Here is a 19,605-nt window from a genome sequence, read left to right as displayed (position 1 = left end):
TCTGTGACACTCTCTAGGTGGCCTTCTAGTTGCTCCATACATCCTACTGTCCCACCTTGTTTACATGCTACATCCAATGTCATGAAGGAATGCAAAGATGATGATAACATCTGCAAATTCCAACTGATTTACTATGCATTTTCCAAGAATAGCTCAGGACTATTGCTCAGGGCTGTGCCTTACTTGCCTTCTCAGTCTGACACTGTGTATAAACCAATAAAACTAGGTGGTGGGCACCCGGGCACGGTGGCTCACTCCTGTAATCCCAGCACTTTGGGAAGCCAAGGTGGGCGGATCACCTGAGGTCGGGAGTTCGAGACCAGCCTGACCAACATGGAGAAACCCCGTCTCTACTAAAAATACAAAATTAGCCGGGCATGGGGGCACATACCTGTAATCCCAGCTACTTGGGAGGCTGAAGCAGGAGAATCGCTTGAACCCAGGAGGCGGAGATTGCGGTAAGCCAAGATTGTGCCATTGCACTCTAGCCTGGGCAACAAGAATGAAACTCTGTCTCAAAAAGAAAAAGAAACAAACAACAACAACAACAAAACAACTAGATGGTGAGCAATGAGACTTGGCCCTCTTGATTTTTGACTTTTTTAAGCCTTCAAAAGGATTTCATCCAACTTTCTATGGTTAGCTTTTAAGAATGTTATCTAAAAACTGTGTAAGCTTTTTTTTTTTGGATGGATTGAAACCTATTATGGAAAGGCTGTCATCATTAATGTTATCCCATACGTTATGGGGATACCATACGTGGCACCCATTTCACAGAAGAGATGTACAAGAGATCGCTAAGTTTTACCAGGTTAGACGTGATCATACAGACCTTATTATTCCCAAGGTACACATGGAGTAAAGAAGAAATATAGTCCTAAAAAATTAAGCTAGTCCTAGTGTAAATGATCTAGAATTCTTCCTAGTGCCAACGTATCAGTTGGTTTGAGCCTATGTTAAATAGTCGTGGGAAAACCCATGAGACATTTCTTATCTGCCTTAACTAACCTGAATAATTTCCAAATGCATGTTTCTAATAATAATGTGAACAACTGCAAAACCCATGAGTCGTCTGAAGTTTTATCATTTACAGGTATGTGACGCATTCCCAGACTCTCCAGCCAACTGAGCATCAGCTCCTTCACGGCAACTGGGTCCTGATTAATGTCCTCCCAAGACAGACTTCATTGGATCCACGCTCAAGAGGACTCTTCCAGGTTTTTCTGACCCCTCTACATTGCTATAAAGTGCCAAGGCCTTAAGACTTGGGTACGTGTATTACAACGGCAAGAGTGCCAGCCAACAAAAGACCCATTGGAACTGTCAGCTCCTCTGTTTCACCAAGCAGACACAATAACCTTACCAACAAAGCAGAGTAAGCCAAGTGCCTCTGTGTGATACCACCAGCAGCTGATAACGCATAAGAAAAATATAACTAATTTAGACTAGAGCCCTATCTCTTCTTGAGAAGCTGGGATTTGAAGGAGCTATCCTGAGATCTGTACTCCTAGTAAGTGACTGATAACATTATAAACTGGATCGGTCCCTGAGTTCAGAGACTGAGTTGCAATTGAGTGAAAAATAGACAACGAAATCTTGAAGAATTGCACGGAGGTGCAAGCCAAGTTTATTTGGCTCTCCAAATAATATTGGTTGAACTAAGAAATTGGTAAACGAAACCTGTAATAGGACTGGTGTTTCGGTGTCTCTCTCTGTCATTGTTGCCTCTTGTTGTCACATTGCTGTCTGTGTTGTCTTTCTAGGTCCAGATGTTTTCAGATAATTCACATTGCCCTGATTGTGGACAACAGTGGTTCCCTAGTTTAGAACTAGGCCACTGGTTGTACCAAACTGAACTTGTTGAAAATGAATGTTACCAGGTATTCTTAGACCGTATTAACAGAGCTGATTATTGTCCTGAGTGTTATCCTGATAATCCTGCTAATAGAAGCCTTGTTCTTCCTTGGTCTTTCCCACTTGAGTGGGCTCCCCAGAATCTCACCAGATGGACCTTTGAGAAAGCTTGCCATCCATTTCTTCTGGGTCCTCCACTGGTTAGAAAAAGAATACATGACTCTCGAGTAGCTGGTTTTAACCCCGCGTTACAGTTAATCTTGACCAGAACAGATAAAACCTTAAACAAAAAACTGGGCCAAAACAAATAGCTTCTATAATAGTCAAAATTGTCAAGTCTAGAGGCTTTTGTGTAGGTAGCCCAAGGAAGATGGAAAAATAATTCATTTCTAAGTCTGACCCAGATTGTCACTACTTTGGGAACTGCTTAAATTGTTGGATCTGCTTCCGTGGCCTATACATATTTTATTCACATGAATTTAGTTAGTATTCCAGCCAGACTGTTCATCTAGACTGAGGCTAATCCATATTTCCTATAAACTGTTTTGGAACTAACTTACCTCTCCTAAAAAAATTTCTGCAGCCTAATGAATGTCATATGACAAAGTAGTCCTAGAGGGGAAATCCTATACTGTGTGCTTCATAGTGATATTTCTATTGATAACTTTTGTGGGAAAGCAGCCTCATTATAGCTGGATCCTAGATTAGTCCAGTGAATTTTAATAAGAAATTACACTGTTGTAAACTCACCTCTTAGGCATTGGTCAGTGATGAGATATATATATAGATAGATAGATAGATAGATAGATAGATAGATAGATAGATAGGTAAAATTTGTCCATATATAGCCATTTATTCATCATTGGCCCTGTTTGGCCCATCCTCAGTGTGGCTGTGACATTATTAATAACTGGTCACTGTCAGATAAATCACATTCTATTAGGAAACACCCACATAGGTTATGCAGAAACATGCAGAAATGCCACCTGTCCATACTTACGTGGCTTTACATAAACAAAAGACTGTCTTGTCTTTGTGGTGACTGAATTTACAACATCCTCCCCTGGAAATGGAAAAGTACCTATCTAGGAGATGTATGACAAAAGAAATTATCAAGCCTGACTTCATATATATTACGAACAGTCTAAGGGAAGCGTCTTTCTTAGAACAAAGAAGGTCTGCTGAACAGTGGCCACATTCTGGACTTTCATGAAAATCATGGACCCAGAGTTGGGGTTAAGCCACTTAGAAAAAGCTGTTGAAAACATCTCAAAAGGCCACTGAACAATTTTTAAATTACACTTAACATGCTAGGTATCTAGTGCTTTTAGCAATATTATCTAGGTCCCAGCTTCTTTGTGTCCTTCCCCCTTGCGATCCTCTTTTTTTTTTTTTTTTGCTTTTTAAAAAATAGTGACAGAGTCTTGCTGTATGGCCCAGGCTGGTCTCCAACTCCTAGGCTCAAGCCATCCTCCCACCTCGGTCTCCCAAGGTGCTAGGATTACAGGCGTGAGCCACCCCACCCGGCCTAGGATCCATGTTTGCTTTTTATCGTTAGGTTTTTTTTTTCTCAATGAGTACAATATGACTTCTTGTTGTAACAGACATTTTAATCCCTAGGAAAGGCTGGAAGTAGAGAGCAAAAGGCTTTCTTTCAACTCAGTCTTTTATTTGGGAATCAAATCTTTCCCAAAAATCTCTAGCAGATTTCTTCTTACATCTCATTAGAAAGTACCAGTTTACAAGGGAGCCTGGGAAAGCTTGGCAAAGGAGAATAGGGTTAGCATTGCCTAGGTAGGGCACATTGCCTCCACTGAAGAAATCAGGGCTTTTTTTTTTTTTTTTTTTTTTTTGAGACAGAGTCTCACTCTTGTCGCCCAGGCTGGAGTGCAGTGGCAATCTTGGCGCATTGCAACCTCTGCCTTCCGAGTTCAAGCAATTCTCCTGCCTCAGCCTCCTGAGTAGCTGAGACTACAGGCGTGCACCATCACACTCGGCTAATTTTTGTATTTTTAGTAGAGACGGGGTTTCACCATTGTTGGCCAGGATGGTCTCGATCTCTTGATCTCGTGATCCTCCCGCCTTGGCCTCCCAAAGTGCTGGGATTACCACCATGCCCGACCTTTTTTTTTTTTTTTTTTTTTTGACGGAGTCTCGCTCTCTTGCCCAGGATGGGGTGCAGTGGCATGATCTCGGCTTACTGCAACCTCCACCTCCTAGGTTCAAGCAATTCTCCTGCCTCAGCCTCCCGAGTAGTGGGGATTACAGGTGCCCGCCACCATGCCTGGCTAATTTTTGTGTTTTTAGTAGAGATGGGGTTTCACCATGTTGGCCAGGCTGGTCTTGAACTCCTGACCTCAGATGATCCACCTGCCCTGACCTCCGACAGTGCTGGGATTACAGGCGTAGCCACCGTGCCCGACCAGGGCTCTTTTAGCAAGGAAAACGTGAGGAATGAATGGCTATTGGTGTGCAACAAATCATACTTGCTATGTGTTGTGAAACCTGAAGTTATTGTTAGTCTGTATGAAGAATGTACCCCAGAGATGCACCCTGTATCTGCCTTATGTCTCTTACAATGGAGGTTCTCTCCTGTTATATTGCTGAATAAACTATGTGAACTGCTAAATTGACTGAAGACTAGTTAGTTTATCACTAACTCTTTAATGAAGAATTTCACTATCCTACAACTGTTCCTAAAATGTGAAAATTTACTTTGAGAGAGTGCTTTTGAGAATAGTATTATGATCAGTATTATTGCCCCTAAATTTTTTAATTATTAGAGAATGCTTATGTTACAAGGACATATACTAAGAAACAGTCTACAAATGTGAAAATTTAAATATCAGCAAAATAGAGAAAAGGTTTTTGTTTTTGTTTTAGTCAATATCTCCATTAAATAGTAAGATCAGATTAAAAAGATTTATATCGTTGATTTCTCAAATCAATAACTAAGCAGTACCTGTGAGAGCTTAGGTGGGCGGATCACGAGGTCAGGAGATCGAGACCACGGTGAAACCCCGTCTCTACTAAAACTACAAAAAATTAGCCGGGCGTGGTGGCGGGCGCCTGTAGTCCCAGCTACTCGGAGAGGCTGAGACGGGAGAATGCCGTGAACCTGGGAGGCGGAGCTTGCAGTGAGCCGAGACTGCGCCACTGCACTCCAGCCTGGGCGACAGAGCGAGACTCCATCTCAAAAAAAAAAAAAAAAAAAAAAAAAAAAAATGGAGATTTCTTGGTCTGCTTTAGAAATTCTGACTCCTCAGATTGCTTGTAGGGCCCAGGAATCTGCATATTATAAATAACACCTCGTGCCGGGTGCCGTGGCATGTACCTGTTATCACGGCTACTTCAGAGGTTGAGGCAGCAGGATCACTTGAGCCCAGGAGTTCAAGACCAGCCTGGGCAAGATTAGTGAGACCACTGTCTCTTTCAAAAACAAAAACAACAACAAAAAAGATATAAATAGTACCTTTGGAGATTCTGATGCAGGTGCTCTCTAGACCATACTTTGAGAAATGCTGTAGTAATATGTCCATAGTGTTTACTTATCTGGCTTAAAAGGATAGGAGCAGAGTACTCATAATACTGCAAGATAGTACCATTTATTTGGTAATACTGGCAATTTAAAAAGAGATTTCATGTCAGACTGAAGATCACTGCTGATAATTTAGGTCATAACTCAGCCACATTTTTCTCATTAATTAAACTAATCAGGAATGTTTCAGTCTTCTTCACAGTTTTGTTCGGTGTCTTTATAAACTATGTGAATATATGGGCAAGAAAAATGAATCAAAAATGTTAATTTTAATATTAAGAGGGTTACTTTGCCTTCAGACATCACATACCTGTTATATGATAAGCTGTCAGAAATCAACATCATGTAGTAGAGCTCATAAAATTGAGCAAAGGAGAAAATTGAGGAAGCCTTTGAACAAAGCTTTTCACCTTAGGTCTTTCTAGTATGTCTTCATATGGCTTAAAATATTGCAGGTTATTCTAGAATACTCCATAGTTGATATGAATAATGAATTTTATTAAAATATAAATGCTGTGTTGGTAAAATTAATTGTAATGACAAATGATCTGGAGGGTTATCCAGTGTTTTAAATAGTGTGAGCTACACTCGTCTCTATTTTTATAGCGTGGAAGAGTTGGTAATATTGCTTATATGTTATGGTAGCATTTCTAAAATGACCATTATAACTACTTCCTGTTATTTTATGGCAGACCTGGGAATGAAAAGGTTAATGGAAACATGCAAGGGCAGACCGGAAAGAAAATACATCCACCAAAGAGGTGGCTGTTGGGGGATGTGAGTGAGTGAGGCAAGATTCATCTCTGAGTTACAGGTGAAGGAAGCCCAGGCAAACAGGAAGGCAGAAATGAGATCATGGAATCCAAAGAATATGTGGCAGTCCACATGTCATAGCTGTCTGTAAAAGTGAGATGAGCCACAGCCCTTTCATCTCTCCAGTCTCCCTGGCAACCCTGAGTCTCCATGGAATTTTGGGGACACAGCTTGAAAATTGCTTTTTATAGAGGCAAAATAATGGCCTTGCAGCCAGCTGGGTTTGTATTCTAATTCTGACACTATTAAATGACCTTAGGCATTTTAACCTCTCTGTATCTAGTTTCTTCATCTGTGAAAAAGGTTGTGTAATAATACCTACCTCATACTGTTGTGAGGTTTAAGTGCAATGACATATACCAAACATATGGCACATACCAAATCTTTAGGACGAGGAAAGATGTAGGGCAAGAAAGCAAAAGCAGAAGTTAGAACTGGGGAATAAGGTAGAGTCTTACTTGTTTTGTTTTTTTTTTTTTTTTTTTTTTGAGACGAGTCTCGTTCTGTCACCTAGGCTGGAGTGCAGTGGCGCCATCATGGCTCACTGCAGCCTTGACCTACTGGGCTCAAGTGATCCTCCCACTTCAGCCCCCTAAGTAGCTGTTACTACAGGCTTGCACCACCACGCCCAGCTAATTTTTTTATTTTTTTAGAGATGGAGTATCGCCATGTTGCCCAAGCTGGTCTTGAGCTCCTGGCCTCAAGCGATCCGCTCACCTGGTCCTTCCAAAGTGCTGGGATTATAGGCATGAGCCGCCATGTCCACCGAGTCTTAGTTTTAGAACAGGGATTAAAGCCAATTGTTTGAACTGATGGCTGAATTATTATAAACTTATTGGCTGGTGGCTCACTGTAATTCCAGCACTTTGGGAGGCTGAGGCAGGAGGATGGCTTGAGCCCAGAAGTTCAAAACAAGCCTGAGCAACATAGTGAGACTCCCAACTCTACAAAAAAGTTTTAAAAAGAAAAAAATTAGCTGGATGTGGTGGTATGTGCCTGTAGTCCCAGCTACTCAGGAGGCTGAGGTGGGAGGATCACTTGAGCCTCAGTGAGCTATGAGCTTGAGGCTGCAGTGAGCTATGATGGTACTACTGCCCTCCAGCCTGGGCAACAGAGTGAGGCCCTTTATCTAAAAACAAAAACAAAAAACTTCTTAAATCTCTCCTGATGAAGGACAAGATTGGTTTGGGGATGAGGTTGAGCCTGTAGTATAAGTCAAATGGTCTTAAGTGTAAAGATTAAAAGGCCTGGAGGGATGGATGACCCAAGGCAGATTTTTGTCACAATGTTTAGGCCCATTTTATAATTTTAATTATGGTAGATATAATTGCTGTATGACTTATATCACCTGAGACTTTCCACAACACTGAAATAAACAAATTCCTGAAGTGGCAGGTCCTTGAAAAGGAAAAAGAAAAGAAATAGAGAAAAGTAGAAGGATATGTACACATTCACTCAGGTCATATATGCTAGAGTCACAATTCAAACCTAGATTTAAGTGTTCCAGGGTCAGGGTGCTTGTGGTATGCTTAATACAATCTTTTTAAAGTGTCATGGTTAGGTCCCACAGCTAGACTACCTGAGTTCAAATCCTAACTGCCCTCAGTAGTCACGTGTTCTTGGGTAACGTTCTTAACTTTTCTGTATCTCAGTTTCTTCATCTCTAAAATAGTAGGAATATTAATAGTCTACACCTCATAAGATTGTTGTGAAGATTAAACAAGTTAATAAAGTGCTGTGAATGATGCCTGGCACAAAGAAGGCACTCAATAAATAGTAGTTCTTATGGTTGTTGTATGCTTTATATGTTACTCGTTTTCATAGCAGGATTGTAACTACTTGTTTCAGGGCCAAGATATCGGTTTCTTTTTGCCCCTAGAGCCTAAAATGTCATCATTCACTAGAATAAAATTGTGTTTAAAAATAAAGATATATATTTAATTCTACCCCAACTGTCATACATTTGTCATGATGGCATTTATATCTAAACTACCATCCTGGAATGGCTGATTCTTTTGTGCTCTTCTTGGCTGCTAAACTTCTAATTTCCTTCTCCATTTAAAAAATGGTCTTAGTACTTCCTGATACCTACCCTGCCTCCCCTCCCCAGGTTTTCCCCAGGTCACCATCCCCTCCCCTCTTTTTCACTGGTCCCCATGGCAATGCTAGCAGTTTGCAGGATGGAGTGGAGGATGGGTAAGGTCCTTTTGCTCTCCCAGCTCTGATTTTGTTCTCACGAGCAGCTTTTCTGTGTCCTGTCTCTTCCCAGCTGGTTGTGACAAAATGTCTAGGAGGCCATGGTGGAAGCGTACTCTGTAATGTAAGGTCATTGCATGTAGGCTCAAAGAGTTTCCATTACAGGTCTTTCCTTTTGATACTTAATTTTTTTACAGAGACTAGTTTATTTTATTACTCATTTAAAAAGGCAGTAACTACATCAAACATATAGAAAAGTGCAGAGAATAATATAGTAAGACCTGTGCCCAGATCTAAAATATATGAACATTTTATCACATTTACCTCAGATGTTTTTATTTTTTTAAGGAAACTTTATGTGTACAGTTTACACCTTCTCTTATTCCTTGCAGAAGCAAGCACTAAATGGAAGTTGATATGTATCCTTTCCATTTATGTATTTATGTTTTGTCATAAATTTATATATGTTAATAATGCTGTACATTATTCTCTGTACATGTACATGCTGTATATATCACTCTGTAGTGACAAAAAATGGAATACTTTCAAATCTTCATTAGTATCAAATATATATACATACACAAACATATATATGTATGTACATATATTTATTTTGTTTGCTTTTTTCCCCCGAGACAGGGTCACTCAGGCTGGATTGCAGTGGTGTGATCTTAGCTCTCTGCAGCCTTGAACTCCTGGGCTCAAGGGATCGTCCTCCTTAGCCTCCTGAGTAGCTGGGATTACAGGCATGTGACACCATGCCTGGCTAATTTTTAAATTTTTTTTGTAGAGACATCATCTCATTATATTGCCCAGGCTGATCTTGAACTTCTGGACTCAAGCAATCCTCCCGCCTTGGCCTCTCGAAGTGTTGTGAAGATTAAATGAGTTAACACATAAAGTGATTTGAATGCTGCCTGACACGAAGAAGGCACTCAGTAAATAGTAACTTTTATAGTTGTGTATGCTTTGTATTATGTTACTACTTGTTTTCATAGCAGAATTGTAACATCCTGGCTTACATGCATGAGCCATCATACCTGGCCCAAATTTATAAACATGTAATATGTATTGAATTGTAGTTAGCCTTATAGCACTTAATACTGTATGTTGGAATCTTCTAAACTTGGTTATGTAAAACGTCATTTGGTATACCACACAATGTCACCTACCAGGTAGTCAAAGCATTTACCATTTTACGGTGAGATGAAGTAGAAAGGGTACATCTTAGGCAGCCACATTTACAGAGGAAGCAGTTGAGGCAAATCTGTGTCCCTCTTAGAGAAGTCCCAGGAAATAGAAATTAAGCAAGGCATCCCTCAGCTAGCCGTCTAGTAGGTTCTCCATAAATGGAGAATAAAACCTTACAGCCCTAACGTGTTACAAGCCTTGATGGAGACAACTAAAGCAAAATGATACAAGTTTTGCTGCAGATTTCAAGGTCACAAGGAAGTGGAAATGACTGTCAGGGATGAGGCTACATTTTATTTAAGTAGAAATATGAATCATTATAACCGCCATGTATAGAGCACTGAACACCAACATTTCGTAATTGAACTTGCAAGGGATTCACTCAGAGTGAATGTCTTTCGTTGCCATATGAAGCACACAGGTCTCATCAGTTCCTTGTAGAAGATACTATCGAAAGCATCTATTGCTTATGGAGTGGTTTTCCCTACAGCTATAGAAAGTCTCCAGCTACTGCATTTTCCTTCAGGATGAGGCTCTGCCTCACTTCCATTATGCAGTCCAGAGGTTCCTAATGAACACATACCCTGATAGGGATCAGACACTGTTCAAAAGATTGACCTGCCTGGCTGGGCGTGGTGGCTCATGCCTGTAATCCCCAGCACTTTGTGAGGCTGAGGTGGGCAGATCACTTGAGGCCAGGAGTTTGACATGGTGAGACGCTGTGTGTACTAAAAATAGAAAAATTAGCTGGGCATGGTGGTGCACACCTGTAGTCCCAGCTACGAAGGCTGAGGCACGAGAATCGCTTGAACCTGGGAGTTGGAGGTTGTGGTGAGCCAAGATTACACCACTGCACTCCAGCCTATGCGATAGAGTGAGATTCTATCTTGGGGGGAAAAAAAACGATTGACCTGCTTCTGGAACAGTGGCCTCCAGATCTCTCAGATACCCTGCCATGTGACCTTTTCTGAGGATTTGTCAAGAACTTCCTTGTTTGTCCCACTTCTTGTACTGTAAGCGAAATGCCATTTCAACTATGAACAGTGATGATATGTTACAAAAGGTCTGAATGAAGTGGGCTGTAGGATCTATGTGTGCTTTGTGACGGGAAAGGTGTATGTCAAGCATTTGTAAGATTATAGAAATGTCTGTGATGGCACCTTTGCAGATTCTTTTGGACTGCAACCTAGTAACCAAGTAATACATTTTTGAAAGCCTTCAGTTCTGCTTGTTTGCAATAAAGTTTATTGAGGATGATCTATGTCACACACAATTAATGTACAGATTTTAAGTTTGATAACAAATGGAACCACCACCTCAGTAAAGATATTAAACATTTTTTTTTCTTTTTTGAGACGGAGTTTCGCTCTGTCGCCCAGGCTGGAGTGCAGTGGCGTGATCTTGCCTCACTGCAACCTCTGCCTCCCGGGCTCAAGTGATCCTCCCACCTCAGCACCTGGGACTACAGGTATGCACCACCACGCCTGGCTAGTTTTTGTATTTTTTTTTGGTAGAGATGGGGTTTCACCATGTTGTCCAGGCTGGTCTTAAACTCCTAAGCTCAACCCATCTGTCTGCCTTGGCCTCTGAAAGTGCTGGTATTACAGGTGTGAGCCACTGTGCCTGGTCATCAGTACTTCACTGCTATAATTTTACAACTTTTAAAGATAACCTAATTTATTTTAATTGCTATGCATAATATTACATTGTAAGAATACGACAATTTTTAAAACTCACTTTCTTATTAATGAACATTTAGATTTTCTCCTTTTTCCTCATTTTAAACAATACAGCAATGGACATTTTGGGGCGTATTAATGAGATTCTGTATTATACGTCTAAAAATGGAGTTGCTGATTTGTAGAGTATGTGTGCCTTAATTTTCCTTGCCATATTTCCATCTAAAGTTATAGTAACAGTTTACTTCATTGCCATTAGGGGTTTAAGAGCTCTCTGTATCTGTAAATCCTCATCAACATTTGATATTGCCTGACTTTTTACCAGTCTGCTGGTGTGAAATGTTATCTCACCATTAATTTATTTTTTGTATTTCCTTGACTACTCTTTTTTCATATTCATTAGGTTTTCATATTTCCTCTTTGTTGAACTGCTTATTCATCCCTTTACCCACTTTTCATAGCATTATTTGTCTTTTACTGATTTGTGGAATTCTTTATGTGTTCTCGATATTAATTCCTTACTGGTTTTATGTGTTGCAGATGTTTTTCTAGTCAGAGACTTATCTTTTAATTTTGATAGCCCAGCTACTCGGAGAGGCTGAGGCAGGAGAATGGCGTGAACCCGGGAGGCGGAGCTTGCAGTGAGCCGAGATTGCGCCACTGCACTCCAGCCTGGGCGACAGAGCGAGACTCCGTCTCAAAAAAAAAAAAAAAAAAAAAAAAAATTTTTAATGGGGTCACGATTGTCAAATTTTCCTTTCTGGTTTGTGTATTGTATATCTTATTTAAGAAACCTTGCAGTTATAAAGATATTTGATATTCTCAAAGTTTAAAAGTTTTGCTTTTTACATTTAGCTCTTTAATCTGGACTTGATTTTTATATGAAGTAGGAGACAGAAATCTAATTTTTCCCCCTATTTGAATAGTCAGTTGCCCCCAAACTACTTATTCACTAATTCATTATTTCCCTTTTGTGAATTGGCCAATTTCCTTTATGTATGTGTGTATTTCTTGACTCTCTATTCTGTATACTATTTGTCTATTCGTGTGCTAGTGTTCCATTGCTTTTATTACTTTGTTTTTTTTGTTTGTTTGTTTGTTTGTTTTTTTGACAGAGTCTTGCTGTGTCACCCAGGCTGGAATACAGTGGTGCAATCTGGGCTCACTGCAACCTCCGTCTCCCGGGTTCAAACAATTCTCTTGCCTCAGCCTCCTAAGTAGCTGGGATTACAGGCATGCGCCACCATGCCTGGCTAATTTTTGTATTTTTAGTAGAGATGGGGTTTCACCATGTTGGTCAGTCTGGTCTCAAACTCCTGACCCTCGGGTGATGTGCTCACCTCAGCCTCCCAAAGTGCAGGGATTACAGGCATGAGCCACCCCGCCTAGCCTACTTTTAAGTTTAAAGAAGGTTTGATATCTGGTAAAGATTGCCCCCCTTCTTCTTCAGAATTATGCTAACTCTTCTTGATCCTTTGCTGCTCTTTGTGAATTTTAGGATCCGCTTTTCCATTTCACTAGAAACCAACAATAATCAAAAAACTTGAGATTTTGTTTCAAATTGCATTAAATTTGTAGATTAATTTGGAGAAAATTGGCATCAATGGTTTTGAGTCTTATTGTCTATGCATGATATATTTTTTCTGTTTACTTATCTCTTTTTTATATACTTCAATAAAGCTCTATATTTTTCTCTCTAAAGTTGTGTTTTAAAGAAACAGCTTTATTGAGGTATAATTTACGTACCATAAAATTCACCACTGTCTAAAGATCTTGCATATCTCTTGTTGGATTTATTACTAGGTATCTTTTAGTTTTTATTCTAGGTTCCTTATGGTTATTGTGAGTAGTATCTTTGCTTTTGAAAATTTTTGTTATTGGTACATAGGAAACTTTTAGGCTATTTTCTTGGTTTTGGCTGGCAGGAAAATTTTCTTTAACAAAAAAAGGACTGGGGACTTTTTATTTTCTGTCATGAGCTAGGATAGGAGAGAAAACTTCATTCCAACATATGATGGCTTGAAAGCCCAGTCCCAGGAGCTTGAAGAAGATAAAAGAGGTGACAAGGAACCCTCCGAACACTTTGCTAAGTGTTCACAGCGACAGAAAGAAGGGTCTGTCCCTAACTCTTCTCTTCCCTTCCAATTTATCTATGGCATCACTCTTTATACATTCATTTATTTTTTCATAAGCTTTTAAGTTAAAATATGGAGTTCTTACTATACACTAGGCACCGTGTAGGCATTGGGGATGAAAGTTTTTAATGTGTAAAATTAAATTTTACAGAAGAGTACTGAGAAAAACATAAAGATGGCCAGTTGGCTAGCCTTCCAGCTAGGCTGTCAAAAAACTATAACACTTCACAAAGGTTTTTCTTATATATTTTTGTATTTAAGCCTCATAGATATCATTATTCTCATTTTTATAGGGAATGAATGTTAAGTAACTTATTAATCAATTTGTTTTTGACAAAATAAGAATTAACTATAAAATATGATTGTTTTTATTGCTTATAAAGTACCTTTGATTTTGATTCCTTTTGTGTAAACCTTAATAATTTTCTTTGTCTGTCTTTGAGCATTGCATAAAAAGGCATTGTATAAAGGAATATCTGTCTCCATATTTTACAAAAGAATACTTCGAGAAAACCACTTCAAAGTCAGTCCAAATGTGTAGTGGTACACCTCAAAGCAGCCATCTCAGTTTGTGGGAACCTCCTGTGCGTTGTTACTTTTTAATATCAGTGAAAGCTCCTGATAGGCAGACTATGAGAAAATTATCTGGGACAGAAATTGAAGACATCCAGGAAATCCGCAGTGATTGTGTCAGCAATGACTTAAATTTCTACTCTTAGATTTATTTTTTATTTTAATTCAGGCTATTGTGTTGAAGAATCTGGTCACATGATCTTACTTTTATACTCTTTCAACTATGCTGGAATGTATTAGATTATGGAATTCATGAAAGATTAATAATCTGGAGCTTTTTTCAGTAGTCTAGGATTTGGAATATGATTCTTATGAAAGGAACTTTTCTTCACGAAAAAAGTTTCACAGAGGAAATATTACTCAAGCTACACATATTTAATAAATAAAGCTGATACTTGCATTTCTCCCTTGTATGGATAAAAAGTCATTTAATTTTTTTTCGTTTTGTTTTAGTCACTGTATATATGCCTTATTTCCTGGGTCCACGGGAAGCATGAGTCTGTTGGGACTTGGGACAAGAAGAAAACAAGACATCTTCACAAGGAAAACCAAGTACTAAAAAAAGTATCCTCCCAACTCTGAAGAGATAGAACACAAACATGGCCGACAGTGGACTCAGGGAACCTCAAGAGGGTAAGACTGATTTATCTAGCACTGAGGGTGCTGCTGTAGGAAACCAGGGCTGTGCAGAGAGAGAAAATCTCTGATGACTAAAATCTGAGGTTTTGAAGTAAAAAAGCCAATTCAGTGGGTTCATTTGTTTTGATTATACTTATTCTTTCAAATTTACTGAATTTTACTATAATGTGAGACCCTAATTATAATATAAGGAAGATAAATGTTTTAGAGACTCCAATAGTAAGGACTTACAGTAATGGAAAAATACAATGCTTCTTTAAAAAATGATGGTAGACAAATCTTTAGAGTTATATATATCCCGTAATGTGCCATATTTAGAAGGGATCTTTCTTCTTCTTCTTCTTCTTTTTTTTTTTATGTTACCCAGGCTGGAGTGCAGTGGCGTGATCTCAGCTCACTGCAACCTCCGCCTCCCAGGCTCAAGCGATTCTCATGCTTCAGCCTCCAGAGTAGCTGGGATTACAGGCGCCTGCCACCACGCCCAGCTAATTTTTGTATTTTTAGTAGAGAGGGGGTTTCACCATGTTGCCAGGCTGGTCTTGAACTCCTGACCTCAGGTGATTCACCTGCCCTGGCCTCCCAAAGTGCTGGGATTACATGCATGAGCCACCACATCTGGCCATTCTTACTTTTATTAAAGAAACAAAGTCTTTTGGAATTTCCCACATGCTGGGTTTTGCTGATTATATTCTTGAGGCATAATTTAATGTATTCCTCTATCCCTATATTTCTTGGAAACTGGTTGCTCTAGAAGCTTACCAGATTTAAGTTTAGTTGTTTGGCAAAAATACTTCCCAAGTGGTCTAGAGTACTTCTTACTGCACTGTATTAGAAGGTAAATGATATCTGTTTGGGTTTCCCTGTTTTCCTGATGTGAAGATTGGTCACTGGGTTCAGCAGTTGTCAGTCTGGCTCATCCACTATAAAAGTCCCTATCAGCCTTTTGCATAAGGTTTTGCTACCATTGATAAGCATTGCCTTTCATTAGGGAAGAGGATATATTTAATATAACCAAAAGTTGTTTCTGTCATATAATTTGTTTTATATTAGTGGCATTTTATATTTATTAACATGATAAGGTTTTTTTTGTTGTTGTTTTAATCACCTTTAGTGGGAGCCAAGAGAAATAATGTTTAGGAAGTGTCTTATAAACCATGAAAATCTATGTAAATACTATTATTAAACAGGGACCTTGTTAAAATATAAATTTTTGGGGAATTTTTTCCAATAAAAATTATAAATTTTTATCTCAATAGACTCTCAAAAGGATTTGGAAAATGATCCATCAATAAATTCTCAGGCGCAGGAGACCACAATCATAGCAAGTAATGCCAAAGAAGCTCAGATCCTGCACTCTGCCTGTGGTCTTAGCAAAGACCACCAAGGGATAGAGACAATAGGTCCAGAAAGTGCAGATACAGGTGATAAATCAGAAAGTCCAGATGAAGCAAATGTGGGGAAACATCCAAAGGATAAAATAGAAGATGAGAACAAGCAGAGTTTTCTGGATGGCGGAAAAGGGCATCACCTCCCTTCAGAAAATGTGGGTGAAGAACCCTTGGATCCAGATCCCAGCCATTCTCCAAGTGACAAGGTAGGAAGAGCAGATGCACACTTAGGGAGCAGCTCTGTGGCCCTCCCTAAGGAGGCGAGTGATGGAACTGGAGCATCTCAGGAACCACCTGCTACAGACTCCCAGGAGGCCCAGAGTCCTGGTCATTCCAGTGCAGGGCAAGAGGGTGAGGATACACTGAGGAGGCGACTGCTGGCCCCAGGTAAGAGAATCCCCTGAACTACTCTCCTGTTTTGTATTGCTCTGTTAACTGAGAACACAGCAGAAGTCAGAGGCCTTCTTTTCAGAGAACTTTTGTCTGTCTTTCATAGGATTAAGGCCTTTGGGCCTTGCCCAAGCTCACACCAAGCCATGACTGAGTTGATTTTAGAATGAGGTTTCTCATCTAGGCTATTTCATTCCACTATATTAAGTTGCTTCCTACACATAAACTGCATTTCTAAGCATGTTTTTATTAACTGTTTATATTAATGTGATATGACAAAAAGGGGCATGACTTAAAAAATTCGCTTATGGTTTTTTATTTCTTATGAGAATATTTTGACTTACAATTTTTAAAGTCCTTGGGAAACTAAATGTTACATAAATCAAGAGATGGGTATATTTAAAAATGAGCATTAATGGGACAGTGTCCTTAACTCAGTCATGTTTCAGTTTTATAGGACTTTGAGTACTCAGTTAGTTTCTCTATACCTGGTTTTTTCTGCCTATATGTTAAGAGGAACAAGCATGTCTTCCCTTATGAAGGTAAGCATTGCAGTGTGCTAAATCCTTAAGTGGAACTCGAGGTGTGAATTCTAGTTGTGGCCCTACCACTTGCTGACTTGGGTGACCTTGGGAAAATCTCTTCCCTTCCTAGTGCTTCAATTTCCTATTTGTAAAATGAAGAAGTTGGACAAGATGATATCCAAGGATTCTTCTAGCTTTCACCTTCTGTGATTGTCTGTGTGGGTTTGTATTTTATAAGCACTCTGAAGAGCTCAGTCTGAAATGCCCATTTGCCAGTACAAAAGAATATAAAATATAAGATGTTCTGTTCATCAGGGACTTCAGCAAGGGCTAGTAATTCATGTTTCACTGCAAATCAATGACTAATCTCAAATATATGTTTTATTTATTAATCATTAGAATAATCTGTAACTTCAGTGAAGGCAAGGACTATGTCCCTCTCATTCATTGTGTATCTCTGGCACCTGGCCCATAGAAACACCTTTATGAATTTTGTCAAATGAATGAATGTGATTTGTAAGGACCATGACCTGCGTCGGAATTTCACGATTACGAGCTAGGTGCAATTACTTACACCTCTAGTCCAAGTTACTTGGGAAGCTGAGTTGGGAGGATTGCATGAGCCCAGGAGTTCAAGCCTGCAGTGTGCTATGATCACCCCTGTGAATAGCCACTGCATTCTAGCTAGCCTGGGCAATGTAGTGAGACCCCATCTCTTAAAAAAAATTCACTGTTAGGCAGGTTCACTGTGAGTAGAAAAAATGTTGTTTAAAAAAATCTAGTTTAGGCCAAGGGTAGTGGCTCACTCCTGTGATCCTAGCACTTTGGGAGGCCAAGGCTGGTGGATCACTTGAGGCCAGGAAGACCAGCCTGGGCAACATGGCAAAAACCCATCTCTACAGAAAACACAAAAACAGCTGCATGCACCTGTAGTCCTCAGGAGGCTGAGGTGGGAGGATTGCTTGAGCCCAGGAGGTCAAAGCTGTGGTGAGCTGAAATTTCACCACTGCACTCCAACCTTGTTGACAGAGTGAGACCCTGTCTTTAAAAAAAAAAATGCAGTTTATGTATGGAAAGCAATTTAATATAGTTGAATGAGGTTATTTATACTCTAAGAGATGAGAAATCTTGTTTTCATCTCAACTTAGCTACATCTCTTTTTTTGTTTTGTTTTGTTTTTGTTTTTTTGTTTTTTTTGAGACGGAGTCTCACTCTTTGGCCCAGGCCGGACTGCAGTGGCGCTATCTGGGCTCACTGCAAGCTCCGCCTCCTGGGTTCACGCCCATTCTCCTGCCTCAGCCTCCCAAGTAGCTGGGACTACAGGCACCCGCCACCGCGCCCAACTAATTTTTTTTGTATTTTTTTGAATTTTTAGTAGAGACGGGGTTTCACCATATTAGCCAGGATGGTCTCGATCTCCTGACCTTGTGATCCGCCCACCTCGGCCTCCCAAAGTGCTGGGATTACAGGCGTGAGCCACTGCGCCAGGCCAGCTACATCTCTTTATGTGACCTTGGGCAAGATCTTTAATATCCCTGGACCTTTTTTCATGATAGGTTAAGTAGTGGGGCTGGAGTAGGTGTCCATTATGGATCGTTTCAGTTCTTAGATTCTATGATACAATATTTTAAGAACCTACTTTTTGGGGTGATATGAACAATCCTTTATAAGTGAAGATGATCCTACTCATCTATGCCAATAGAAGTACTTGGCTGGGGTTAAGCACAAATTTAGATTCTAGTGTGATTTAGCTTAGAGTGCTAAAAATTGTTGCCCTTCTTTTCACCCACATATTTTAAGCTTGGCATGCCCACCCTACACCTGGATTTTTACATATTTCATGAATTTTCTTCACCTTATATTCCTTGCTTTGTGTACCTCCTTCACTAAAAGTTTCAAATTTGCTTTTGTAAGCTATTTTGCAACTGTACACTAATCTCTCCTATCTTAGAACTTAGTGCCTCTCTTATTTTTATATTCGGGGTCTTGAGGAACCATGTGAAACTCGAACACTGGAATTAGAGCACAATTACCCTGTGAAGTTGAATCTTGTGTACAGCCAACATTTCTTAAATCCTTTCTTAATTTTATACATTTTGCTGAATTACATTTTAGGTAAGTTTGGCCTCAGTATTTAAATGTCTTTGTCTGATATAAGAGGCAGTGAGGAATTGTGAATATAGCAATATTATCCTTGAATGAATTTCACAGCATTCCATTTTATTCTTCTAAGTAGAATAAAAGTAATAGTCTTAAAGAAAAGACAGGAAAAATGTTAACTTTTTTTTTTGTTTGTTTGTTTGTTTTTTGAGATGGAGTCTTGCTCTGTCCCCCAGGCTGGAGTGCAGTGGCGTGATGTCGACTCACTGCAACCTCCACCTCCCGGGTTCAAGCGATTCTCCTGCCTCAGCTTCCCACGCTGGGATTACAGGCCCCCGCCATCATGCCCAGGTAATTTTTGTATTTTTGGTAGAGACAGGGTTTCACCTTGTTGGCCATGCTGGTCTCGAACTCCTGACCCCAAGTGAGCCACTGTTTCAGCCTCCCAAAGTGCTGGGATTACAGGTGTGAGCCACTGTACCTGGCCAAGGTATAGAAAGCCTTTTAGTCAAATCATTCTTTGGTTTGGTGAGAGATATAAAGGTATACATACCGTCATTAGTGTACTGCCTAAAAATAATATTG

The 19,605-nt window shown here is 39.8% G+C and overlaps 2 protein-coding genes across 12 annotated transcripts in view; both read left to right on the top strand.

Annotated features, from left to right (window-relative positions):
* Positions 1-19,605, top strand: part of LOC129468980 (torsin-1A-interacting protein 2) — a 54,046-nt gene that overhangs the window by 14,225 nt on the left and 20,216 nt on the right. For 3 of the 11 annotated variants that reach the window (XM_063627519.1, XM_055255045.2, XM_063627514.1), the window contains 3 exons: positions 1,094-1,269; positions 14,433-14,612; positions 15,875-16,393. In XM_063627519.1, coding sequence (XP_063483589.1) covers positions 14,579-14,612; positions 15,875-16,393 — 553 coding nt within the window. In that variant the 5' untranslated portion in view covers positions 1,094-1,269; positions 14,433-14,578. Of the gene's footprint in view, positions 1-1,093; positions 1,511-2,303; positions 9,148-9,191; positions 9,340-10,947; positions 11,061-14,432; positions 14,613-15,874; positions 16,394-19,605 lie in introns of those variants that run through there. The other 8 variants (XM_063627512.1, XM_063627517.1, XM_063627511.1 and 5 more) reach the window with 6 other exon arrangements.
* On the top strand, positions 1,770-2,165 carry LOC129468982 (torsin-1A-interacting protein 2). The gene has a single exon (XM_063627569.1). It carries the CDS (start codon positions 1,770-1,772, stop codon positions 2,163-2,165), a length of 396 nt encoding a protein of 131 aa, XP_063483639.1.

This window comes from Symphalangus syndactylus, chromosome 12, assembly GCF_028878055.3.
Source record: "Symphalangus syndactylus isolate Jambi chromosome 12, NHGRI_mSymSyn1-v2.1_pri, whole genome shotgun sequence".
NCBI lineage: Eukaryota > Metazoa > Chordata > Mammalia > Primates > Hylobatidae > Symphalangus > Symphalangus syndactylus.
The sequence above is the reverse complement of the archived record's forward strand: the minus strand, read 5'-3'. Positions and strand labels throughout refer to the sequence as shown.

What these genes read in the sequence shown, in the direction of transcription:
- LOC129468982 (XM_063627569.1), top strand. Translation starts at nt 1,770, where the DNA reads ATGTTTTCAGATAATTCACATTGCCCTGATTGTGGACAACAGTGGTTC.